The following is a 27532-nucleotide window of genomic DNA, read 5'->3' as shown; positions in this document are numbered from 1 at the left end:
ACTGATGGAAATTATTAAATTTGTTTTGCTGTCAAAGATGTTCTGGATCAAATTGAAATCTGCCATGTTTATGAAAATAAACTGTTACAAACTGAATACATTCATCTTTCAGTATATTAAAGTGATAAGCAAGTCTGATCATCCATTGATATTATTTTCATTTATTGAAATAACAGCCATATTTCTGAATTCATATCTCCAAAATGTCAGAATGGAATGTGATTTACCAAAGTCTCTTGTAGTAAAAGCATATCTGATATTTCAAAATATTTTATATAAACCTTTTTCCTCTTCAAAACATTGCACTCTTTCTTCATCATTCTAATTACATGACAAAATATGACTTCCATAAAATGCTGGCACACAGTTGTTTTTTTTTTTATTTGAAACATGATTAATTCTTTTAAAAATAAGCAGGTATTTGTAATTTGCATGTTAAAGAGAATGGTAATTGATCTAGGGGTCTGACAGACCATCATGAAAGGGAAACCCCCTGCTCAAATAGCATGAAGTCAAACCCTGAACAGCATTAAGAGTGGGATGCCCCATTGAAAACCCTTTTTCTTTAAAGGGCCGAGGTTGGACTGCCACTATACATGATTTACCCATTGGCTCTGTAGCAACAATGACCCTCAAGATACGTTTGTATAATATACAGAAATGTTCAGTTCTGTTTCCAGGTTCACAGACATGCACTGAATGTACAAAATATTAAAGACACTTACTCTTCATGAAGCACACTGAGGTGAATCCAGGTAAAAGCCATTATACCTTATTGATTTCCCTTATTACATCTATACCAATCACAAAGGAGGTAAAGAGAAGCAGATGAGTTAGAGGAGAACTTCTAAGCTTGAGAAGTGGATTGTGCAAAAGAGGCTGCAACTTAATATCAGGAAGATGTCCCTATTTTGTACATTAAGTGAAGATGAAATTTTGTCTTAGATTACAGAGTTCCTCTTTGTGGAAATGTCTACAGAAAGCCTAGTCTAGAACCAGGCCTCTACGTGTAGCCATGAACGGATTAGGCTTTGTTTGGCATATCAACAGCCATTATTTTAAAATTCCATGTCTTGAAATGACATTTAGTCCTTATTTTATTTTGTTTAAAGACCACTGGAAGAGATCAAACAATAAGGCATGAACTTACAGTATATAAGAATATAATAAATCCCTTTTTTCTATTTCACTGTGCAACTCCGCTTTTACGCTTGCTTTTCTGTGAGAATCCAACTTGGTAAGACACAAAGAAAATCACAACATCACGTGATAAAAAATGACACTGTTCACTAAAACACAAAAACATTAAGACATATACTTCTCTGAATAATGCACTTTCCACACAGGCAAACAGGAGATGGATGACAACATGTAACTGGATGAATATGACTTGAAAATCAGCAATAAGTGGATGCCAGATAAAACCAGACGGCCACATTTAAGATGGGTAAAAAAGACTGAGTGAAGTCATATTTGAAGGCAACACAAGCAACAGAAAAGGTATCCTTAGTACATATGTCACCACTCGTCAAACATAATGGCTAGGGCTATAAATCATAAGATGAAAGGGTCTTTTTGCACCATAAGAGCGCCTGTCTCTAGCACAGATGAAATACATAAGAGAGCGGTCTGTTTTGCTTTGTGTCTTTATTCCCTTTTTGTTTGTATGCATGTGCGCACACACAGATATGTAGTGGCTAGACTCACATTAAAACATCAACCCCTTTCAAATAGCATGAAAGAGTAAAAAAAACATTTATGACAAAGGAGCTATGATGATAAAGTTTTTAGGGGGTGGGTATTTTACTTTTCCAACAGGGAGCACCAACATCCCTACCCAGTATCCTCTTATCTCAGGATCATATCCAATTCGTGTCATCAGTGTGATCGGAGTCCAGTGATGAGCTGTCATACTGATGTTGAGAGAAGACATCAAGGGTCACCGGCAGCTACTGTACATGGTTTTCCTCCGAGGCAGATTTGCTGGTGACTATGACCATACAAATGTCCGGGTACAACAATGTAAATGTGTTCAGTCCTTTGCAAAGGAGTGTTTTGACTGTTGGGGAATGTGTGAGTGTGTGTGCAGTGATCCCAAGTGGTCCTGTGAGGAGAGATTTGAGGGGAGACAGCAAAGTGGGGCTGGTGGTGAGGGAGTTAGTCATGGTAGAACTGGTGGTGGTTCACTCGCAGGCCAACTTGCTGTCAAAGCTTGACAGGCCTATGGCGAAGGCTTGGAGAGCGCACATGGGATAGTTATAGTCCAGGGTGAAGATGTCTTCTGCCACTCTGCCAAACTGCATGACGATGTAGTCAGCTGGAGTTGGGGGCAACAGAGAGATACTCATGTTAATAATGTAATGTAAGCATGAGCAGTGGAGGAAAAGTGTAACATAGGGAATAGAGAGGAAGAGCGTAAATAATGGAGCGAATACATATATTAGGAAAAAGTACCTTTATGCACTCTGCTCCCTCTTCATGGAACTTAGTGCAAAATGATTTGAAGCGCTGTGAGTTCAAACTGTTAATGAAGGATCTTGTGGCAGACTGAATAAGGAGTTGTCTTGGTTCAGTCAAGATTAAAATAGGTTTGGCCTATGAGCATGCTGGTTTGTTAATAGGCTATTCCCTTTTGGAGCATACAGAAGATTACTTTGTTCTCTCTTTTATGTGATTGTGACTGTATTTTGATATAAAAACTGTCATGAGAACTAGGGACTGCACCCATTCCCACATAGAGGCAAGTGGAATGACGTCACTGACGGGCAGCACTATCCAACTGATTAAAGTGAAATTCCAGGACATTCTAATTTAAAAACATGTCCGTTTTGCTACACTATCACTGATTGATATAACACAATAGTAATTTAATCCGTACCCAGATTTTTTCCCAGGAATAAAAAGCTTGCCGTACAGGAGGTGAGGTGTTATAGAGTTTCCAGCATCAGCAATAGCAATTTGTTTGGAATAAACAGAAGAAGAACTGGGTAGCGTGAGCAGCGATAGCCACCATGGCTGAACAGACAAAGAAGAGAGAGAGAGAGAGAGAGAGAGAGAGGGAGAGAGAGAGAGAGAGAGAGAGAGAGAGAGAGAGAGAGAGACTTACGGTCATTGTCGTGAACGATCTGAAAGTTCTTGACCGAAGCTTGAGTAACTCGACCATGGAAGTTCAGCACATATGACTGTGTATCATCGTTCCACACGGGGGCCTTGTTGTGCAGCTCGATCAGGTTGTCCAGTGAATGGTTCTGCCACTTACTCAGCAGGCTCTCCTGCTCCTGTAATAGAGACAGAGTCACTTACAGTACATATCAAACACATTTATATGCATATACATACACTTATATGTCACATATATGTCATGTTGAATTGCCATTTAATTAATTTGAATTTATTAAAGAGGCACATTTAACAACAACTGGAGTTGATCAATGTGCTGCACAAAGCCAATAAATATATAAAATCACACTAAACATAAAACATCAACACTGCCCTGTTTTAGACAGTGAGTGGACAGATGCTTTCACAGGGAGAGTGCCGCTTGAATCCAGGAACATCAGACTCACATTGTTGGGCCGTACTGGGACTCTCTCAAAGTTCATGTTCATGCCAGGGATGATGACAGTCATCTTCCGGGGACCTTTGAATCCCAGCACGTTGGTTTCCTGCCAAATGGAACAGAGACGGCAACAATTTCACATAAATTTTATGAATGAACAGGGGACCAAGCAAACACATTGCTTGTGTGTGTCTGTCTTTAACTCACGTAGCAGATGGCGGCCAGTTCCTGCCGTGTGTTGCTCTCTTCCAGCAGTGTCCCAGGGTTTTTGCAGGGGTTGGTGCCGTTGTCGTACACCGTGAATTTGGTGCCCATCAGGTTGGACCTGTTAGAACACACAATAGCAGTGGCATGTTCACACTTTTCTGCTTTTTTCCAACTCGGCACCTTATTTACAATTAAGACAACGGGGGCAGCATACGTTATACATAAGTACTGTTTGCTCATAGTGGCAGCTAATGCAGCTAGGTGTTATGGAAACAAAGGGTGTGTTGTGTGAACCGTTTTTTATTATCAGCACTGAATGCAATTTTGCAGCTTTTTTCCACAAAAAAAGTGCCAAAGTGTAAACACGCCCTTAATCCAGCTTCAGACCCCAGAGGGGTGGCAGGATGCATGGAAGGCTCAAAACAATTTTCTTAGGACTTAGCCAGATGTCAGTGTGACCTTTTAGAAGATAAGCCACATATACTATCAACCAGTGACATTTTGAGACTGACATGAAGTCCTCCTTCGTGGGCACAGGTGGATCAAAGAGGAAAAGTGTTTTTACCTTAGTTTACCCATGAAGCTCTCTCCCTCTCGCGACAGATCAGTGGCGTCCACTGAAATAAGGTAGTTGGACGTCTTGCTCTTCTTCCTCTTTCTTCCTGCCAGCAGAAATACCTGGAAAGAGAGAGAGAGAAAGAGACAAATGTATTTCATCATCATGCATGTGGTTGCACCGCTGAGAGGTAATTAATTCTTTGGCCTGACTATGTTGTGGCTTACATGCTTGCCTACATATAAACACAGGTCATCCCTGCAATTGAAAACACAATTTGAAAGAAGTGTGCCAGCCCCACTAAATCCATGATAAAACAATGAGAAAAGTTGGTCATGGTGATGCAGTGCTTAATCGCACAGAATGCCTCATAATGTTGTTTCCTTGGACATCAGTTATCCAGTTTTGCTATATTCTATGTTGATGAAACATAAAAGGCAAACCGACTATTTGGGTTGACTGATTTCCCTTTAAATTTATAGCAAAGCAAATTACGAAAGAAAACGTTGAGGACCCCGTTCCATTTTTTTTTTATATGTCTCAAAAAACACACTACTTCACATGTACAATTCCTTTCAACTCTAACTTAAAGGCCTATGGCCCCTCCTCTCACCCTCCTGCCGTCCTCTCTCTCCATGTGCATGAAGTAGGTGGGGTAGAGGCCGCGGTCCATGCCCTTCTTGTCCCGGGTGATGCGGCACTTGACAGTGACGCCGCGTGGAGCGGGACGCAACACAAACTCCTCCAGGTTGTCCACATCTATTAGAGAGCTCTCCCCTGTGGGCGACCCGGGGGTTACCAGCTCCTTGATAGAATGAACACACATACATCTGTAAGATAACTGTTAATATATACAATATTTAGTGATGAGTGGGGAGTTGAGGAGTGTGCTGGCACAGATTGAATTACCTTCCATTGACTTGACCTAAACACAGATTGGTTAGAAGGGTGTTGGCAAGTGAATTCATTAGGATACGTACTGAATTTAACTTGCCGCTGGCGGCGGAGGCGGGCCTGGTGGTGTCCGTGTTGGGGGACAGAGAACGTGTCCGTTCTTCCTCCACATCTTCCTCATCCTCACTGGCTTCATCAAACTTCATACTGCCAGACAGACCTGGTGAGGGAGAAGAGGCAGCGGTGTGAGAGAGCTTTAATGATTCATGAATGCCTTCACTGTTTTCATGCTTGGAATCTTATTCACGATAGGCAGGACAGGAAAACTGATCCCAGAGGCTCTATGCATACCGCCAACTCCAAATCTCTACAGACTTTATTTGATTTCTTCCCAAGAGTTTCTTTAATTTTCATGAAAAAAAGATTTGTCTCCGAGGAGTAAGAGTATCTTACTTTACAGTTTTTGTGTCTTATCTAATGGTCTTTGATGTGCAACAACTAATTTCTCAAGAACTGATGCAACAGCTCAGCAATGGTAAAGGCGAAATGGTCCATTATGCAGTTAAAATCACTCTTTTTTATGTTTCTCTGAAATATTCAAAGGTGTATTTCTTTTTCATGGGCCAGACAGCTTTCAGATCTATTACAGCAAAAGAAGCAAGAGGAGAAATGAAAGGATGCGGCTAACTAACTAACTGAACCACCAACAGTCTGCTGTACAACTTTTTCCATGTCAATTCCTGAAAAGGTGAGGCTGACGTCAAGAGATGGATGCAAGTCCGTGGCTTGCATCCATGGACTTGTGAACAGAGAGCTCTGTGCGGTCATGCAGTCATGCAGACGGTAAAATAGGCCGAGCTGACTGAAGCCAGTCTGGACAGCCAGAGACATCTCTGTCTCTTCACTGATAATTGGATTTATCAGCCAGGACCTAACTCTTGGCTGTCGCTACAGCACATTTTAATGCGCTGTCAAAAAATGACAGTGGTCTCTCGGTGTGGAAAGATTTCTGTGAGCAGGCGAAATTTTCTTTCCTCAGGCCTTTGCTAATTATGGACTGTTAGAATATTGTTTTTTTTTGGTTTTTAACTGCAAAGAAAGTATGCCTTGGAATTGCTTGACTTCAAACGACTTGGATAATAATAATGTTGTTGCTGCTGTTGGTATATTTATATGTTGCACAATAAATACATCTTTTTTTATGTTATTAACCAGTGTTTTTATCACGTACATACAGTACATGATGAATACATATATAAAAGGGTAAAATAACAATAATAATAATGATAATAATAATTGGCTGATAATTGGTTTTTCAGGGCTTTTCCAAAGCATAGCAATTGTATGTTTGACTTGAAGTAAACAGAAATATACCAAGCTCTATTTGGCAGTTTACATAGTTTAGGACAGAGACATTTTCCATTACCTTCTTCCATCCTTCTGTGCCCTTATCGTCATTGTATTTAATTAGTCTGGGATATTTGGGTTAAAACGATGTTGTGCATAAGGAGTCCTCATTAACCATTTGTGTGGTAAAAGTTTGAATCTTGTGTTAATAGTTAGGACTTGGGATTTAAAACAAATATCCTTCCAATCTACTTCACATATTTCCTCATGTCATGACTCCAGGCAAACCTTTTATCGTCAGATGATTACTGGGAGTTTGAAAGCAGCAAAGAGTAAATTACGGACACTTTCTTCCATAGAAACAGGTCTTTACTGCCTTTTCAAGAGCAGAGAGGGACGGTTTACCGAGAAAATTGTTTTGCGTGTTAGGAATATAATATTTCTGCTTTAATTCCACAAACGTAAGAAGCTTGTCATCATTGTATATTGTCCTATAATCCTACTAACACCTCTCTCTGGCCACTTTTTGAACCCAGGGTGGTAAGTGTCAGGTTTGAAGAACATATTTCCCCACATTGGAGAAAATGAGGAAAAATAATATTGTTTTTCCTGCCTAATAATTTCTAATCTGACAAGACTAAGAGTCTAACCCTGCGACATTGAATTTTATGGAAGCGTCTCAGCCGGGAATCAAACTCGCAACCGACCAGCCGACAAAGCAATCCATAGAGCCCCTGCTGTCGCAGGGCTAAAAACTATCATTAGCATTGAAGAGAAACAACCAGAATAATTCTGTCCCACCACTGCGAAAGCTGCTCTCTTTTCTCCTTGGCAGACAAGGGAGTTCTGACCTCTGACCTCTCTGGCACCTCCTCCTCTGTGCCAGTCACCTGGACTAACCTATCCTGGGCAGGCTCAACCAGGGAGTGGGAGGGGTTGGTTGGGAGAGCAATGTCCTATGCCATGGTGGGCAAGATGAATAATGAGAGAGAAACACAGCCAAACATAATATTTATACTGGGGTATTCACAAGAGATGAGCCCTGGAGATGTAGCTCTCCCAATGCCAACGTAAGAGCCATCATGAAATACAGATTGCAAATGTTAGCTTCTCTCTAACTGTGACTCCAGGGCTCCAATTAAAACACCCAAACAAAGTTGTGTAGGCCAGTAGCTTATTAAAATCAGCCATCTGGAAATGTCAGAGAGGACTCATAATAGGCTAACCAGAAACCTTTTCAACACCCAGACTCAAAGCTACTAAATCAAACCAAAAAGACACTCGTCTGCATGATAATTACCACACAGCATGTGAAGAATATTAAATTTTGCAGTCAGCCAAAAATACGTATTTTGATTGAATGGGATTATCAAATATGAATGTACCTCAAAACTTCCTATTTCTGTCTCCTTGGTTTCCTGAGGGGCTGGGGTAATATGCAAGGACGGGGAGCCAAAAATACCTGCTGGAACTCCTGAGGACATGTCCCTGTGCTAAACTGGGCTGACTTAACAATGAGGCCTTGCATTATTGAGAAGGAGAGTGACGTCTGTTACCATGGCATGTCACACTGTAGCCCAGGAAACAGATAAGGTAATTAAAAATGCTGCACTTTGATCATTCAAGCCAAGATTCAAATCAAACTCAACTAAATGTCTAGGAATTTCATATCATCAACTGTTGGATACAAGTCAATAGCCAACATTACATGACATGTGTACAGTTTCAACCTCTTAGACCCTTTCCTTGCTTTAAATGAAAGTGAATATGTTTATGTTCAGGGTGGGGAAACTATTTTTGCTCTACCTGCTCTACAGTTGCAGGTTAATCCAAATGTTCCTGTCTCTTTTCTCTATCTCTATTTTAGGAGTTCCACAACTCACTCTGGGTTTTACCCCATTCAAAATGTGGGCTTGAATACAATGGATCTTCCATAAACTTCAAAAACACCTGCCAAGTGGCTGGTGCTATCAGCCAAAATTTAACAGCATATTTCTCAGAGTGTAGGTGGCAGCAGCTGTGATGATGCCATAGATAAGCACTGCAGTATGAACGATGCCCTGGCCTATGATTAAATGACCCATTTCTCACTGCGTCACTATCAATCTCGCCACTGTCTGCGTTCCTGCTGCATACTGCAGCAGCAGAGTGCTTCAGCTTCTAGGGATGAGAAAAGATTGTTTTTTTTGTTGTTGCTTTTTTACAATGACTGCTAATTTGGAGCAATTTAAAAGGACTGTCATGACATAAACGCAAAGTGGATAAATAAACCTTCGAGCTCTCAGACTTCAGTTGAATCACACTGCACTCAACCTCCTCCTCCATCACCACTCTTCTCACCTCATACTTTTTTCTGTCTATTTTTACCTCTTTTCTCTCTGTTTCTCTACTTCTTTCACTCTCACTTTCCTTTTCCACCCGATGTCATACAGACCTCCTGCTATACTCCAAGGTGTTGTTTTTAAAGCCCGGGGATGTGAATCAGATACTCAGGCCAAGCAACAGCGCACTGGATAGGATCTCTGATGCTACTTTGTATTTGTGTTTGTAGAGTGGCATCAGGGGACTCACAGAGTCAATGATCTAGGCAAATAACCGAACGGTGTGCAAATGAAGCCGCAACGGCTGTTACATTTGCTTGACCTTCTCAGCTCCAAGAGGTACAGTATCTTCCCTGTCCATTGGGTAAACTTGATAGAGAGTTCCATGGGTTTTAAATGTTTTAGAAAACAGTGTCTCACCAACCCTCTGCTTAAAGTAAAATGTATTTAAAATTACATTAAAGGTGCTAGGCTCCGCCAGGATTCACCTCGTTTCTGTAGCAACTCATGGATGTCCGTCTTGGGCTCCAGCAGCGTCTCAGTGTCCCCGTCCCTTTCAGGCTCCTCAGCAGCAGGGGACTGGGGTTGGGACTGGGGTTGGGACTGAGGTTGGGACTGAGGTTGGGACTGGGACTGGTTCACCGAGAGTATTTGGATTTTCGTACCCAGATCAGGGGCATCTGTACCCAAGAAAGCTGCCGGACCATCAATACCTATGGCAGGGGGAAACAGTCAGTTGTAACCTTAGCTTGTAAGTTGCAAATTTTGTGCTACTGATCTGGCCCTGCTTGTCTGAGTGTGTCAGCTCATCTGTTTTTGCTGGATCTGAGAGTCAGCCTGTTTGCTGCAAAATTACTAGTTTGCCAAAGGCTTGACTGGGATGTTGTTGAGTAAAAGCCATCAACAGTTTCTTTTAAATGTCTGATATATGATTGGGTAGTGTTTGATCTCAAAATGTTTTAACCGTGGGATCCTTGCCTAGAACTCTGCACACAGTTTGTACCAACATAAATACATTATGGATGCAGCGTGATCCCGGGTTTAACTTTACTCTAATTCATTCTGCTAATGTAGAGTAAAGCCCTTCTCCTGATTATGCCTCCCTTTGTTTCTAGCTCTAACCGAAGTCTTGTCAAAGCTATGTCGTCCATCACGGGATCCCTGATTGCCTCTTTCATGGGCTTGCCAGGGTCCATCTGCATCACCTGCTGCCAGCTTTCACTCCTCTCCATCCTCCCTGATTGTTAGAACATGTCTCCCTCACCGTCAATGATGACGTCGCTAGTGATGCTGAGGCGGGACTCCACCAGCGGGGCCTGCTCCTCACTACGCCGTGGCCTGGAGCGCCGGGGCCGGGCTTCTGGGTTGGGCTGGACCATCAGAGGCTCCTGGCGCTTTCTCCGCTGCTTCTGTTCGAGCAGCGCCCTCTGTGGACCGAGCAGGGCAAAAGCAATGGTGAGGAACTTCATTCTACTCCAGTGGTCTCCAGTCATGTGCTATCAAGGGCCAAGAGTATGCAGGTTTTCATTCCAACCAAACACTACACCAGCTGATTTCATTAGATGGCAGAACTTCAATCAGAAAGGAGGGGGAGGGTATAACTAGCAAATAGTGTAGTGTTTGAATGGAATGAAAACTTGCATACTTTTCCCGTGATGGCACATGATTGGAAACCATTGTTCTATGGCAAACATCTATAACAGGCTGCAATCTTTTAAATGTCATAAGAAGGTCAAGGATCATTTAGCCAGGCTTGAGAACACTGCCTCTTCACTTTGGTCAAGGAAGAGCAAGTACCAGGTTATGCTTAGATCAGACTAGGCATAACAAATGCATAGAAAGTTACATTGTTTCAATCCGCATTTCTCACTATATAATAAATAAACCGGTGCAAGATCAGCTACATCAGGCATGAGTTACAGCACTGCATATTTGTCCTGTCCTCGGAGAAGTTCGTCACCCTGTACCATCTACTATCAATAGGTATCTCAACTGGCCAGCAAGATAACACTGGAGATGCAGTCTCCGGAAAAGCCACAGCTGACAGCTGTACACACACACACAAACACACAGAAAGAGTGTGACAGGGTATTAATGATATTCTTTGGCCAGTATGTATATTGCTTTAACTCTCCCCTAAAACCCTATGACTATCACAAATATTCCCAAGAGGGAGCTCTTTGTTGCAGATATAGGTATGATGGTGATGCCACAGTGATAAGTACCTTCAGCATCAGAGTATCCACAATAACAGTAAAGAGCACCCTCTACAGTATAATGGCTTTTATATAGTGGTTACGAGTATGGGAATCATCAGCATGGTTATAAAGCCTCTTTGACCAATCAGATGGCTTGGTTGAAGCTACCTGTTGTTAAAGTGCTAATGAGCCACTCATCAGTCATCAAAACCACATTAAGCTGTCCTCTCTGCTCCTGGACATTGGTGACGGAGGCCTAATAACTCAAACAGCCAGAAAGATACACTGACAGACAGGTTTAAGGACAGTGCTCCACATTCAACCCTCAAGCCCAGATGGACAGTTCAAACAGACAGGTTAGGATATCATTCAGAGTTACGTATGACCATGGCTAGACTGTTAAAAATCAGCGTGTCCTTACTCTTCCCTCATCAGACATAGGAAGGTCATGACATAACCTGTGTTGCACCTTTGATGACTGTACCTTTGCCAACAAAAAGACTATTGGCTGTCATACTGACTGGCTCTGTGTCGTCAGTGCCCCACGGCAAAGGAGCGTTTCCATGGCAACAGACTACATTCCGATGTCAATGGAAAGTGGCTATTGTGCTTGAATTTTCCTCCTTTCTTTCCATCTTTGTCCTTTTGCTGTCACCTCACTGTCATCTTCCCTGGTTTCCTTCCCTCTTTCCTTAGCTCCCTCCCCCTGTCCTATAGACCACTGAAGCGTGACGTACATTTTCCGCCCAAATAAGGAATTCCGGTTCCATCGCCTTGTCAGACTAATGGGAAAATTAATAAGGGGTGTAAAATGATTGCCTCTAACTACGTCACACTGATTATTTTGCTTAAGATCTTTGGATTTAATATTGATTTCTTTGTTTGTTAAGATGGGTATGAACCAGTTTTGAAGCTGCAATAAAATTGTTGTTTTTTGAAAATCATTCTCTGTGACACAACATCCATTTTTGTTAACAAATATTTAAAAAACAATAGTCAATAACACATATAATAACTTAGTCCTGTGATATTTTTAATGTCATGGTTTCACATAGGCTATTTAACAAATAGTAAATGGGAAACAGAAATCCTATTCACTTTTGACATAGGTGAAAAATAAAGGGAACCGGACATGATCTGGGAGCCTCGAAATTACGACACTTCGGTGGACTATTTGTTTATTTGTTTATTTGTTTATTGTTGAGGTATAGTGGGGCCGTGATAGTCTCTTGGAGCTTCAGATGGTCTCAGCAGAGTGAAACAATCAGTCTGACCTGGACAAGTCATTTAGTCATACGACAACATGTTTTTTAACCGCCTGGGTCTACGGGGAAAATGGCCAACAGCCTGTCAATGTTAGCCAGCAGAATGGATGGCTACATGATGGAATAAACAAATCGAGGTTTTGCATAATAAAAAAGGTAAGGGCATCATTTAGATATTCTTACAAAAAATGGGACATTGAAAAATGCTCTGTTCAAATAATGCAGTGATGAATTGCCACACTACACTGACAACGCAGAAGTACAGCACAGGTAATGGTTTGCAGATATCGGATGACATGCGCAACAGCAAAAATAACCTGAAGGATAAAGCCTATATAGAGATAACAAAATAACCTCAAACTGTTGAATAAAGCCAACACAATACCCTATAATCATGACCACATCCCACTGAGTGCTTTGAATGGGTTAATTGAATAGCTCAAATCTGCAATCCCGAGTGCTGTGAGAGTCTTGTTTGGTGTCATGCTGCATTCTGTTTCAAAGAATGGCTGAACTCTCCACAGCATGAAGATTTGGGACAGCAATGAGCCAGTGGGCATATCGGAGTTGACAGTTGCACTCTCAGATCCATCACAAACAGACGAGTGATGTGAGGGAGAGCTTTTTTACTCCTTTTGCTTAACTAGTTTTTGTGCCCAAGGACTATGCAGACTTGGTGTGTAGTGCGGTATACAGTTTAGTGACTTTGTGTTGAGGCTCCACTAAGGATAGAAAATCCACCCTGGTCATGTTTTGTCAACTGCCCCTCAAGCCTCCGTCTCTGTGGTCAAAGCAGCCGGTGGATTACGTAAGTGCATTAATTAGCGCGCCGAACGCACAACAACAAGTCCTGTTTAGTGATGCTGTTTAGTGAGCTGGAAAGGAGACCAGGAGGTCTTGTCTCATATATGCCAGCACACAAAGCTTTCATAACTCATCTGTCATTGTGCCAGCACTGAGAAAATGTCTGAGAAATAAATACAGCAGCCAGAGCCATAGAGTCCTGACAATAGATGGGACAATATATTCCTATGAGCCTCGGACGATCATGAACAACACAGAACAGCTAAGAAAAAGAAATAACATAAATAAGAGCCAAAATAAAGGGGTCTTTTTAAGGAAAACAAAGGGTATTATTGAATACATTAGTTCTTTAATACCCAAGTACGCAGAGGTCTGGGAGCTTTATTATCTGGACCTAGATTCGTTATCATTTCAAAAGACTTTGTTATAAGAGGACCAGGATTTGCATGTGGCTCTCTTTATGGCTATAAATAAAAGCGACAACTGAATAAAACATCGAGCAGGATTATCATAATGAACATCATTAGTGTTAATGTGCTAGGTGAATTTGGAAATATTGCCAAACTTCAGGATGTACAACAATGGCGATGAAAAAATAGACAAGGGCTTTGCTGATGATCAAGTTTTAAAACTGGCCTTCATTTTGAAGATGGATCTGGCCCTAAACTCTTCTCAAACTCTTATTTTTTTCTCCTTTGGATTTTGGCTACAGATGGCTACAGGATTGTAGCTACAGCAAAAAAAAAAATCATTAACTTGGTCGAGCATTGTGTCTTAAAATCTTGCTCTAAGATATGTATTTTCTTGACAACAATAGAGTGGTCTGATTTATTCTGCCTTGTTTCAAGGTACTGAAAATTTGAAAGTGCATTGGAAGCAACTAAGAATTACATCACACACTGTCATAATTTTTAGAATGAAAATGAGACTTGGACTTGAAGACTAAATGAGGTATTAAGATGGACATTTTTTCCAGTGTAGGCTTACAGACTTGGCTAATTCTTCATACCGGCAAAGTCAGACTAGTATGTTTTGTCTTCCCTATGTAATTGTGAGCACACTGTGCTATTTTAAGCCAATCCATTGTAATTCCATTCCTTTGTAAAGACTGGGTACTTGGCATTTTCAGACCAGGATGTGACTCCATTCAGGCTTTCATGCACCTTCCTGTCTGAGCCAAAACATGGACTTAAAAAACAAGAAAAGTGGTCTAATGTAAATAGCATACATTGATTTGAGGAGATATTCAAATACGAGGAAGTGTGTGCTTGCCAAAGGAACTGATAACAATGATATGACCTGGATGGACTGAGAAGAGCTGATACACAACATACACTGAGAAGTTAAAAGAAGAAGCACACACAAGCATCGCATGAACGTCCGGCCAACTTAACAAACTCTCAAGACAAAAACACATGTGCAAAGTGTCTGAGTGTCTGAAATGCTGTCCGGATTTCTTGCTCCTTCCATCTCACAAAGACAGACAGGAACAGACAGACAGAAAGATGGGGGGAAAAACAAACAGACACCTGTATCATGCGCATAAGTTGTTACCCTCAAACAGATTAAAAAAATACACTGAAACTATCAGAAACAGACAGACAGGAACAGACAGACAGGAAGACAGAGGGAAAAAACAGACAGACACCTGTATAATGCGCACCCAAGTCGTTACCCTCAAACAGATAAAAAAATACACTGAAAATATCAGAAACAGAAACATTAGAAATTACTAACCCGTTCCATTGACATCCTGAACAAGCGTGGGGCCAAAGTGTACAAGTTTCTCTATGGAACAAACAAAATGGAACAAACACTCCAGGTCCCATTCCCCTCAAGCCCATGCGAAGCTACACTGTCCCCCGCGGAGCGGCACTCCTGCTGGGCATAGCTCCGTCTCCCTGTCCCTCTTTCCTCTTCTGGAACAGAGTCTGAGGATCAATAAACTAACAGCCTCCTCTGCACTATATGGTCCTCCAACAGAAAAGGAGTCCGTCTCAGCCAAAGACTGAGTGACAGTGTGCGTGTGTGTGTGTGTATGCGCGGTCACCGTTGCTAACTGAATCAGCAGTCATTAGCGCTCCAGCTCCAGAACAGAGAGGGAGGGCAGGGAGGGCGGGGGGGGGGCAGAGAGAGAGAGAGAGAGGGAGAGAGAGGGAAAGAGAGAGGTGAAGTGCTTAAAGAGGGATACGGTCACAGTCACAGTGCTCCCAGTATTACTGTTTAAATGGTTTTCATTGGGCTATTTAATATGGGGGTAGACAAACCTTTAATATAAAAAAAACACTCTGTGAAGGTGGGTACTGTTTTTTCATTGTTTTGTTTCTGTTTTTTGTTCTTTTAAAAAAGAAAAAACCATAGCAGCCAATGTCTGATCACCCTCTGGGCATAAGTTTGTGTGTGTGTGTGTGTGTGTGTGTGTGTTTGTGTGTGTGTGTGTGTGTGTGTTTGCACGTGTTATGTAAGGACAGAGAACACTTGAGTGAGGCTGTTTGGACTCAGCTGAATCAGTGCATGGCACAGCTGAGCCACAGTGGGACACATCATCACACACACACACACACACACACACACACACACACACACACACACACACACACACACACACACGCACAAAGCTAGGCTCCCTGCACTAAATCCTTCTCTCTCTTTGAACTCACCAATCTGGTCCTCCCTTTCTCTCAGCCTAATGTCTGAGAGATAGCGGAATATGGCTCCCGGCTTAAATCAAAGCTACGTGCGCCGCAGCGCTACAGCGAGGTTGGGGATGGGATAAGGCGTCTCACAGACTCTCTGGAGGAAGGGTTGACAAGAGAACAATCGCCTGACAGAGGAAGGGCTATGTCAGGTAATGGGTGGAATAAAAGGAAACAACTCAGCTGAAGGACAAAAAAAGGCATTAAAGTTCCAAGACAGGGCAGGTGAAAAACTCAAGATTTTAGAACCAGCGCATTAATCATTCAATTGCACGCCATTGCATTCATGTTGAAGCTAGTCTTGCCAACAGTGGGCTCCCCTTGGCGGCACCAGAGTGGCAGAACACGAGGTCGTCTTAGCCCTTTCTCTCTGTCGGCCTCATGCCAAATCTTGGCAGTAGCTCACAACTAGAACAGAGGCGAGCCCTCAACCCAGTAAACATTTTGCTATGTCCCGGATTAATAACCCCTGTACAACCTTTGTGAATCCTACAATATCATATCCTATGGTAAAGTGCCATCTACATGTGAGGAAGAAAGCTTAATTAGACAAACGCAGCAGCACAATAGCTGAGTGGTCATGAACTACATGTACTACATCAGCTGTCCTTTGAAAGCACCATGACATGGACGAAACTGTATGGAATCTGTATAAAAGAGTAGACATGCCAAAGTCTTAATGAGAATATGATCACAAAGAAATGTGCGAATTCTCAGAGTTCATAGGGTGTGTTGTTATTCCTATGCAAATGAAATTTGGCTTCTTACCTGTTTTTCCAGCTTCTGCTGCATAAGACTGCTGCTGTCATCTTCGAGGCCACTGGGGAGAGAAAAGGAGAAACCTTTCTTATAAAAAGTCAACCTGACTGACTGGAGAGGGTCCTTTGATCTATGTCGGCAAACCCATGATAATGAGGTGACTTTGTCGTCACAGAATTTATGAAAACTGAATATCCAAGATCTCAATTCAATGAATCGTGACCCTTGTCCTTCTAAAGCTCCGCCCTGCCCTCACGTGGGGCACAGTAACATGTCAAAACACAACTTTACGCTGCAAGCTTGGTTGCACCTAGCTAGCATAGTTTCCCCTTGCTCTCAGCTAGCAGTTAAGGATACGGTAGACTTGAGCATTGTAAGACGAACTTGAGAATACAGCTGCATCAAAACAAATTGGTGTACTACCAGTAGCCACCATTTTCTCTACTTCTCGTAGGGCAGGTAAGCCTAAAGTGAGAGGTTTTATGAAGTGAGTTGTGAGCGTGACAAATACTCACAAGGGTTTAAATTATTTTTGAAGTGGCAGCCAATCATTGTTGTATTGAGGTACAGTTGGCAACCAGAGTAGTCAGCAAAGGGGAGGGGCACTTGGTGCTGATGCATAAGCCAGGGTAATAAAAGCTGGGAATTTCACACACATGAATCTCTTAGGGTGCTTTCACACCAGCCTTGTTTAGTCCGTTTGAATCGAACCCCGGAGCGTTTACCCCCTTGGTTCGGATCGTTTGGGGTGGGCCTAATCGAACCCTGGTGCGGACCAAATAACAAACAAAAAACGAATAATAATATGATGCCCCATTGTTATTGCCATACAATGACACACAGCATCAATAAGTTCTACTATCTACTATGGAAATTTGCACTTTACGTCATTCCTGACATGTGTGCCATATGCTGTCACCATTATACGATGCCAAATGCCAAAAACTATGTGTCCCTTTCATCATTACGCAATGCCAAATGCGCAACGTGCATGTCCCGTTAATCGTCATCACACATTGCCAGTTTCTAAATACGTAACCTACAACCAAGAAAACCAACACAGAAAATATGTAAAAAGCACAGCCCAGCAAACAAAAAGTCATGAAAATAACCTTCATCCAGCGCAGTGGACACACACGACGGACCCGACGTACAACATACCCAACGCACACACACATTCTTATAATTTCAGCCGTCAAAAAATCTCTGGGAGGCTAATTACCGGAGTCTCTTGGCTAATCCGGGAGGGTTGGCAACCCTATCTGGACCATATCTGATTTTTGACTTTGTGAAAGCGAACCAAACCAGCTGAAAAACGAAACAATGTATCATTCTCGTATCAGGTGCGAACCAAGGAAGGGAACTATCAGGTGTGAAAACGCCCTTAGAGCATCTGCACTGAGTGTGATTTCCCAGATCACACCACCAGAGGGCATTACTGCTGTTAATAAACAGTCTACAACGATTTTGGATCCTGTATGGCCTTCTATTAAAAAAACATAGATAAGTCATTAATAGGGTTTAGTAATGGTATTAGCATTTTCAAGCTGAAAAGCTTATGAAAACTTTGATAAGCATAGATCAGCAATGTAAAGAGACTAAATGCAACCTATATTTAAATAAACAGTGATCCTGTTGCCTAGTGGTTCACCACACAATGGAAAATCAATGGGCCAAATTGGCAGAGTGACTTTCTGAACTTGTAGATGAAACATGACATCTAGATAGACTCTCTGAAAGTGAGAGAAAGACTAAGAGAGAGCAAGAGCAAGACAACGAGGGAAAGAGCAAGCGAAAGAGAAAAAGGAGAAAGCTCCAGCTGAGAGAGTGCCTTGTTGTCTGGGTCCAATGGGCATTGGTCCTGGACACCTATGTAAAGGGACTGTGGGCCCATGTTGCTTAGCTACAGTGAAGAGAGAGAAGGGCAACAGCAGGAGTCTATTCAGACAGAGTCAGAGACCCACCTCTCCACCTCACACACATACACACACACACACACACAAGTCAAGCACATAGACTGACGTAGTATGTGTGGGTCACTGGTCCTATTTCTCGTCATACATCTCTCATCTTTTTCTGTTGAATAAATCTTATATCACATATCCTGCTAGGCTTCAATGATTTTCTGATAGAATGGATTAGAGATATAGGATGAGAACTCTTCAAATCGCGCTGCCTATCTAAACAGCAATTACTCCATCAAGGAAGCTCATTAGATCTCTACTCACTCCTCTTTCCATCTCTCTCACTAAATCTCATAGCCTTTCCATGAGTTCCAGTGCGTGAAATAATGTTGGTGATGACACACATGGCTTAAGGGCAGCAAGCTTGAGGCTGGCTGACATCACAGCTCATCTCTGAAGGACAGCTACCAAATGCCAAGAGGCGACAAGTGCCGGAAATCCATTTGCGCCCAGAAGCACACATGTGCATCAGTGATGCTGTTCCACTCTCATTAAGTCCACACTGTCTGGGCTTAAGGCATGATCTGTTCATTCAATGTCAACATTAGTCATCTGGCACCAAGCTGGCTATAGAGCACAGATTAGAAGTGTGTCATGTCATGACTGGTAGACCCTTCTCCAAGTATCCCTCGCTGTTGATAGTGGCAAAACAGATGGGTCCCCTGGGAAGCCATTACAGCACCTCAGAGCAGGTGCTGGTGACAGGGAGAAGGGCTGAAGAGTGGAGGAAGATAGTAGGTTTTAATTACACATCCGGGACTGTCATTAAAGACAGGTGAGGAAAGGAATAGGTGAAAGGTGCGCAGGTAGACTGAACAGCAAGACCTGGGAGAAGTTGCTATGGTCTACTCTGCTAGGGTGTGTGTGTGTGTGTGTGTGTGTGTGTGTGCGTGTGTGTGTGTGTGTGTGTGTGGAGGCTAGGGACTGGTGGATTAGGTTACTGCTGCCAGTGGGGGCTTTACTTTAGGACTGCCAGATTTACCAACAGTCTGTTTACAACTAGAGCTCAGTCAATCTTGTAGTTGCCGCAGCTCCACAGCAAAACAATGAAGCCTAGTGTGTTCAGCAAGCAGAACATCAATCACTGATGAAACACTCCAAACCATGACGCCTGATTTCACACGTACACCAATGTTGCAGGTCATTCTATCAATCGATAATATCAACAGTTTTGCAACACAGAATTTACCAACACAGCCCTTCTGCGTGTCCAAAATCTTCTCTCAGCCAAATCAAGTGCATGGTAACCGATGGTCACACTGTGAAAGGAGATGGTGTGTGTCTGTGTGTGTGTGTGTGTGTGTGTGTGTGTGTGTGTGTGTGTGTGTGTGTGTGTGTGTGTGCATGTGTGAGGGGAGGGGGTATTGCTGCCTACCTTGCTGTTGAGTTCGATGAGAAGCTGGCAGAACTGGAGGGTCTTCAGGGACCACAGTAATTTGGCACCAGGGCAGACAGCAGCACAGGACATGTGGATAATAAGAGAGTAAAATGAGTTAGAACAAGTTAGAAAACAAACAAGAAATGGTTTGGGGCATGAGTAAGTCTCCATTATGCTCCTATACTACTAATTCATGTGTAGTAGTAGTATATCGATGAAGAAAAGGTTATGCTATAGGCTAGAGTAATCCTCCAATATAATCAAACAAGCTGATAATTTTTGTCCAAGGACAGCACCAGGTGCTATGTAAAATAACAGACAAGGTCCTTCATGGAGTATTATCCTGAACACTTCAATCTGTTGGGGGGGGGGGCAAGAGAATGTCCTCTACCACACCTGTTCTTGGAAACACACACACACACACACACACACAGAATGCCTAGTCACAGCTGTGAGTGATCAATGTTTCATTAGTCCATCACAGCTTAGGTGACAAGAGAAGGACATGGCGCTCGTCCCTTCCCTGTGTGTCACACCAAGGTAACCATGGAGATTTGTGCTCCGTCAGCAGCGCACCTCCACCGACATTGATTAAAAAACTGCAGCCAATTGGCCGGCTCCAGTGTAATTGGAGGCCATTCTTAACACTGTGCTGTAAAGATTTACAGACTGACAAGCAATGGAGAGTCCATCAAGATGTGGACATCTGTGCTTTGTGTTGAGCATTATGAGTATTATGAGTATTATGATATGCGTAGTATAATATTATGCATATGCCTGAAGATGTAGGGCCTGATATGTTTGTAATGATGCAATATTTACCAACACACAGATTAAGATTATTAATGTACACACAAAGGCAGTGTGTCTCTCCTTTTCTCTGTTGTATGTTTCTCATATGCACTTGTCACAAAGACAAGTACAGTACTCAGGTGGGGCAAAGGCCTTCTAATCCATCAAAGAGCAGAAAATTACAAAAGCAGATGTGCTAGGCTGTAACATAGACTATATTACTAGAAAAAGCGTTAGAATACCCTGTCTAGCAGACCATTGGTTGATTCAAGGTTGAAAAGAGGACAGGCTGACTAATGACTTCCTTTCAGATGACAATATCAAAGCTATTTTAAAAATTAGCATAGCATTAACCAGAGGGATCTCTTTATCAGAACACAGCCCATTTTGTCCATTGTTCGTTTTAATGAATGGCCTCCATAAAAATAGACCTTCACCACTTCAAAAAGGAATTTGAAAGTTGAATGAGCGTGACTTAATTTCTGCCACAGGCAACTGACTTTCTGACTTTTAGAGGGGACATAATAAAAGGATGTCTGATTGAACTTAATTTCCTGGGGGAGAGTGAATGGTTACTAGCAAGAGATATTTTACTAGCAATATATTTTAAAAAATCAAACAAGTGAATGAGTTGGACCATATTTTAAAGGGGGTGGTTGTCCTAAACATTTGCAAATGCATTGACTAAATTGACTAAATAAAAAGTCTTACTTTACCAAACAAGGTCTGTGATAAAGGAAAAGGTTGAGGTTTTAGGAGTTAGGCTGTTAACATTAGTCTAGACATTCCTGGACCTTAACTAAGAAAATGCAAAGAAGAGGCAGTCATTTCAGCTATCTAACTCTTTCATGTCAGTAATCCTGCGATGAATATTCTGAGCACATCCTTGGTTACAGCGTTCCAATTGAGCCGCCAACAGCATACAAAAAAAAGAAAACGGGGCGCACACACACACACACACACACACACACACAAATCACCAACTCTTGTTACAGCACAGTCACAGGCTGATGCTCTGAATAAGTAACGACATGGCTGCAGAAACATGAGCAAGCGGCAGATCCTTGACAGCAGGTTAGCCATACAGCTGGCCACATGGGATAGAGCAGAGACTGGAGGAAATGTTACAGTAGAGCTGACCTCTCCTGGCACAGGCCACTCCGCAATTCTGTCCCAAAAACCCAATACAGCTACGAGAGATCAAGCAAAAATGTGTGTACATCTCTTTGTCTCCATCCTGCAGGAGCCAGTTCAGCCCTCTAACTCCAGAGAGCTAAAGTCACGACAAGTCATGGAAGACACACAAAACAAAGGACATTCTTTCACAACTGCTTTTTGGCACTAAGATTAGCATGTATGTATGTACCTGTACGACCAGCGACTGTAGACAGGCTGAGATCCTCCATTCTTTACAGTGTCCATGGATGCTGCTTCAGGAATGCTAGTCCAGGGCTCGGCTATCTACAGTATCACAACGATATTCATTCACAACAGAGCCCAGAGTCACTGTGCAGTCCTACCTAGCAGTCAGCCCTGCAGGCTCCAAGTCCTCTGCTATTATGTCACTGAGAAAGAGTAGCTATGTTCCACCCAGGGGAGTGACAGCCACCACTCCTGAGGCGGACTGAGGTCGGAGGGTAGGAGTTGTTGCCATGACTCCTCACTTGAGGCAACGCACAAGGATGCAGCTAGGGGTAGGTATGAAAGTGACAGGTCTTAACACTCTGCAGTGGGGATGAAACAAGCTCTGAGCGTTACACATATTTCAATAAAGCTACTTGAACGGGATTGACACCACAAGTGAAGACGTAGGCTGTTTGAACACATATATGTTTAAGTTATTGGGGCACAGACTCCTCTTTGGCTGGCAGTGTTTCTCAAAAGTTCAGTTAGTCTAGCTACTGTCGCCTATGTTCCATTATTAGACTGACTACTTCCCAGTGACTTTCTGAGAAACTCAGCCATCAGCCACAACTCATTTCCTCTGACTCATAGGTGGGGCATTGCATATCAAACCAGAGGCCAGACATGATGTTCACCTCCGTCATATGTAATAGTGGGAATTCAATAAGCTTTAAATAGCCTAAATCTCTACTGCAAAATCATGCCCAGTCAATATTACAGCATTACGGTATGAGTGTCAGCATATGAATAACATATTCCAGTCTGTGTTCCTCTCAATAATGCTGAGAAGGAGGTTTTGGGTTTTTTTTTGAGGTAGATAACTCAATACACGGAAACTTATAGATTACCCTTTCTAAATACAGGCAAAGCGTGGGGGACCTTAGTCCAGTTGCTAGGAGACCAGAGCCTCCTGTTCTTTTTCTGTGCTTATTCGCAGGAGTGCAAGAAAGAAAGGACAGAGAAAGTGAAGTGTGTGTTTGTGTGTATGTGGTTGTCCTGTGGGATAGGGGTAAAATGGTATGAAAGTCAACTGATGTTAAGCATGGGAATCATTCACCTGAGGGAGTAATTATCGAGCTCAAAACAAATGATGGAAATAAGCTACAAGTGTTGATAATACCGCTTCAGTTAGGGTCCCAGATGAATGCTTTCCACCCACAACTCTCTTGTAATGAAAGCTTTACTTTGTTTAGAGTCAGATTTAATGAAATGTACGCTAATGTCCACGAAGTGCAAACACAGAATGTGTCATGCTGCAACGTTAACTCATAACAAACAAGCAGAGCAGAAATAATAGCTTCAGTAAATTGTATTCAATATTGCAGCATTCAATGTGGTGAAAGAGCGAGGCCATTACAAATACCAGGGATGTTTTCTCAGTCTCTCAGTGCATGAGCAACAGAGTGGATTACTCAAGCCAACTGGGCCATATGTGTTTGGAATGCACTGGGCAGCCACAGTACATTTCACCTCAGTCATCCTCTCTGTTGCAGAGGCCAACCCACTAGACTTGTGGAGAATTGGATTTAATTTGACTGATTAAGATGATTAAGGATACTCACTCATTCTTGGAATAGAATAATGATGGTGTTGGGATGCTGAGCTAGGAGATAAGCTACTGAATTCTAGTTTATAGCCAACCTATTCCTTTTTGGGGGCTAAGACACGTTATACAATGTGGTAATTTCAGCCAAACACTGCTTGGTCAACTACATGTTCCAAATGTGCGGATAATTCCAACAAACCAAAGATGAATTTTCTGAAAAACTGGAATTGCTTGCTGTCTCTTGTGGCAGCCAGGGGGCTTATTAGTGATCTTTCTGGCTTTCTCCATTATTTTATTCTGTAAAGAAGATTGTACACTCTTTAGGATACTTACAGTGACAATGGATACTGATGCTGACCATACTCAGTTGCACCTTGTACTTAGCCGCATCACTGTTGTACCCATAATCACAGCAAAGAAAACACTCTTGGATACCATTACTATAGTATCAAAGAGCCAATGCAGACCTAGCTGATGTTGTGAGCAACAACAACCTAAGCATGTGTTGGTTATTATTGCCTTATAACTGCAAAGTATATACAGGAGTTCTTTACATGCCACCACAGTATAATCATAATTTTTCTCAGTTAACACAGGATATGCACACTTTCATCCATAGCAACTTACAATATGAGTGGCCTCCGAGGGAACTGAACCACTAACCCTGGCAGTGTTAGTGCCATACTCTCCCCACTGAACTACACAGGTACCAGAAAACCTTCAACTCCCCTTTCACTCTCCTGTAAGCAATCATCTGTGTAACACCTGGGTTGTAATGCTGTTATGATAAAGGTCACTCCTCGGGTGTGTTCATCTCTCAAAGCAGACTCGGCCATTTGAAGCTGCCACACTGCCAAGTGATTCATCACCAGTCCACAACATCACTGATAACCAGTTAAGAGAGAGAGAAAGACAGTCAGTCAGAAGTCCCTGTGCTTTGGGGAGAATAAAGAATTGCAAGGAGAGACAGAGCTAGTGTACAAGATTGCAAAAGATAACGAGACAGCGAGAAGTATAGAAAAAGTCCCTTATTGCATCTTCCAAGGCAGGTTACAATTGCTGAGCCAGCTATCTATGAAATTCTGGACTTTTACACTAACTGTCTGGGTGGGTTTAGCCTACAAAAGCAGTATGCATCATAGCTGGTGTGCTGTTCAAGAATTAGTCCATTACTGCAGCCAACATTACCTAAACTGACACACTGACACACACAACTGGCACAGTCACAAAGCTAAGGCTTTTCCTTGCAAAAAAGATTTTTATGAGCTGTCTGAGATTGACTGGCACCACTCAGTCCACTATGTTGTACAAAGACAATTAAGAAAAATCCTGAAGAACATTTCTTCAAATGGCAAGCCATATTCTTGGTATTTAGTTCAAGTTAAAGAACGTAACTTCTGAATTTCACGAAACATTGTTTTCCCTTATTTGGCTGTTCCTTTCAGGGGTAGACTGCAAACAGATAAAATCAAATAATCAGAGTGGGACTGTAACAGCAGAACAGGAAAGGGTGGGAGCTACTTATGATTTTTATCTCATAGCACGATGAAAGCAGACCTATGCCTTAACCAGTGCTTCGAATAGTGTAGCCTACGGTAGCTTCTACGATGCACTCTGTCCCCCCCCCCCCCCACACACACACACACAAACATATATATATATATATATATAAAGATCACATGAACCCTAGGCCCAGCACCTGTTCTCGTGACCAGCAGAGTGGGCTTCAAAAGACAGCTGTAGGAAGCACCATGGTGCAGTGTGCTACAGTGAATTCCAAGGACTCACAGTGTGATTAGTTTGAATCTGGCTACCGAGTTTTGTCATGTTTTCCATTCTCTATATTCTCTCCTTCCACTCACTTTGTATTGTGAACTCAAAAGTAAGAAGTAAAAATGTAAAAAATATAGAGTGCTTTTATTTACTCATGTATTCAATAGGAGTAGTAGGGAGGTGGGTATCAGCAGTGTCTTAACGGAATGCTCTGACACAGAAAAGGCACATTTTATAGCCCTCAAAAGCCCCGCAACTGCTGGAGGTAGAAAGGCAAAGGAAAGGCATGCTCCAACACGACATGCAAACCTTCCCTTTTCTTATGCCCCTTGCTTTACTATGAGCAAAGCTTAGTCTAAATGTCTAAAAGTCTTTAGTGGATTAGTGTCAGAGAGAGGCTGACTATGGCTACTATATCTGACTGTTGAGTTTGATACAGATAATTTGATACAGCATGTTAATTACACAGAGAGCGTTAGCTTCCAGCTAGTCATCCTACATTCCAAAACTCAATGCGATATTCCATATTTAAGGGGGGTGGGGTGTCATTATTTTTGACCCGGAATGTGTGGGAAGAAAAAAATCCCTCGAATAGAATAGAAACTGTAAAGCCCTCAAACTAAATCATTCAAGCTGACAAAAACAGAGTGAGAAAATTGGTCGGCAAAAAACGCAAGGGCTTCCATTTCTAACATCTGGAGGCAAGAAATGTTGATTCCCTAATAGCATGTCAGATGAGTCTAGATACACACTCGCATCAGGTTCCATTTTATCATATATCGTTACTTTCTCTTAAAAATAAATTACCTGCTTTTGCTGAAGTTCATTGCGTAATGATTGTTCTTACTTCGGAAAGCTGGATAATTTGTTCATCAGCTAGCTAACTAACATTACAGCAACCCGTAGCAGCAGCGTCACAACTGAGCAATAATATACTTCAGGGACAACGGTAACGTTAGCCACTTATGGTCATGAAGAATTTCTCTCCATTTCTATTGTTCAGCTAGTTATAACGTTAAGTAATTTATGGAGCTATGTTGTTCTGTGATATTAAGCTCGTTCCTTAGTTCACTGGGCTTGGCATTGAAAGAATAATATATATGGATAAAGTGAGAAAATAAATCTACTATCTACCAATTACTATCTGTGCTTAGCTTCCTAAGTGTAGCTATGTAACATTGTAGCTAGCTTGTTACCGTTAGAAGCTAACGTTAGCTGTTCCAGCTGTAAGCAACAGTGCCTTTAAAAAAAGTTGGTGGGCGAGCGACAGTTAGTTTCCCATAAAATAACGTTAGCCACGTCGGTTAGCGTCTCATTCAATAATGGCCCAAACAGAACAAATACTAACACGTCGTGCAGTCAATGCATCGGTTTTAGCTCACCTTATGCTGTAGTAACTCATGTTTATCCACGGTTGCTATGGAAGGTTCCCCAGCTGGCGGCCTCCCGTGGCAGTATATTTTTCGTAGACGCGGTTAAGTAAAAAATGTGTTTCTCGGTCCATAGTTACCAAGCACGCTAACAACAGGCCTTGCTATTGGTCGTCGACGTATGTAGCAGAATGCTGATTGGTGGACATTCCGAGAGGTGTGGGGAGGGTACGTTCTTCGCCATATAGATGTTTCTTGATTTTACATTGAAATCAGCTATCAATTCAGATCAAACGTTGTTTAGTGGGTTGGAATACCAAAATACTACAATAAATATAAACGGATTCAGTCAGCCACCGTGACAATGTGACCATAACAACAAACGGTTCAAGAAAGTCAATCGATGAATGGACAAATTCATCAATAGACATATTCTGCTTCTCTTTTTCATTTGTTGTCTGAAATTGGGACAGATTAATTCATATTTTGCTGAAGGTGCGGCACATCTTTTCTACTAGAATATACTGTAATTTTTCTATTTGGGGAAATAGAAAAATTTTGAATTTAGCAAGATATGTTTCTCTTGCTTTTACATCTTTATAGATTATTACAAGGCATTACAATGCAATATACATTACAATGCAGGAGGAATTGCTGCTGTTTCAACCTCTGGGGCCTTCAAGCAGTTGCCATCATGTC

The 27532-nt window shown here is 42.1% G+C and overlaps 1 protein-coding gene across 1 annotated transcript; it reads right to left on the bottom strand.

The window, feature by feature from the left end:
* Positions 1–9: 9 nt before the first annotated feature.
* tulp3 (TUB like protein 3) lies at positions 10–26930 on the bottom strand. Its single transcript, XM_071512350.1, has 12 exons — positions 26846–26930; positions 19946–19987; positions 16616–16667; positions 10149–10311; positions 9373–9597; positions 5303–5436; positions 4936–5127; positions 4332–4444; positions 3767–3884; positions 3567–3665; positions 3107–3278; positions 10–2317 (listed from the first exon to the last, which is right to left on the bottom strand). The coding sequence occupies exons 1-12, from the start codon at positions 26863–26865 to the stop codon at positions 2184–2186; spliced, it is 1464 nt and encodes a 487-aa protein (XP_071368451.1). The 5' UTR covers positions 26866–26930; the 3' UTR covers positions 10–2183.
* Positions 26931–27532: the final 602 nt, after the last annotated feature.

The sequence above is a fragment of the Centroberyx affinis genome, unplaced genomic scaffold (genome assembly GCF_046629955.1).
Source record: "Centroberyx affinis isolate AG114_WGS23_722 - 3 ecotype Tasmania unplaced genomic scaffold, CSIRO-AGI_Caff_v1 ptg000277l_1, whole genome shotgun sequence".
Taxonomy (NCBI): Eukaryota; Metazoa; Chordata; class Actinopteri; order Beryciformes; family Berycidae; genus Centroberyx; species Centroberyx affinis.
Note: the sequence above shows the minus strand (reverse complement) of the source record. Positions and strands in the feature narration are given on the sequence as shown.

Excerpts from the sequence above, each read along its gene's own strand:
- tulp3 (XM_071512350.1), bottom strand. The coding sequence starts at position 26,865 with ATGAGTTACTACAGCATAAG. Across the intron at positions 9,598-10,148 it reads TAGCGACGTCATCATTGACG|GTATTGATGGTCCGGCAGCT; the intron begins GTGAGGGAGACA and ends CCCCTGCCATAG. Across the intron at positions 2,318-3,106 it reads GATCGTTCACGACAATGACC|CTGACTACATCGTCATGCAG; the intron begins GTAAGTCTCTCT and ends CCCCAACTCCAG.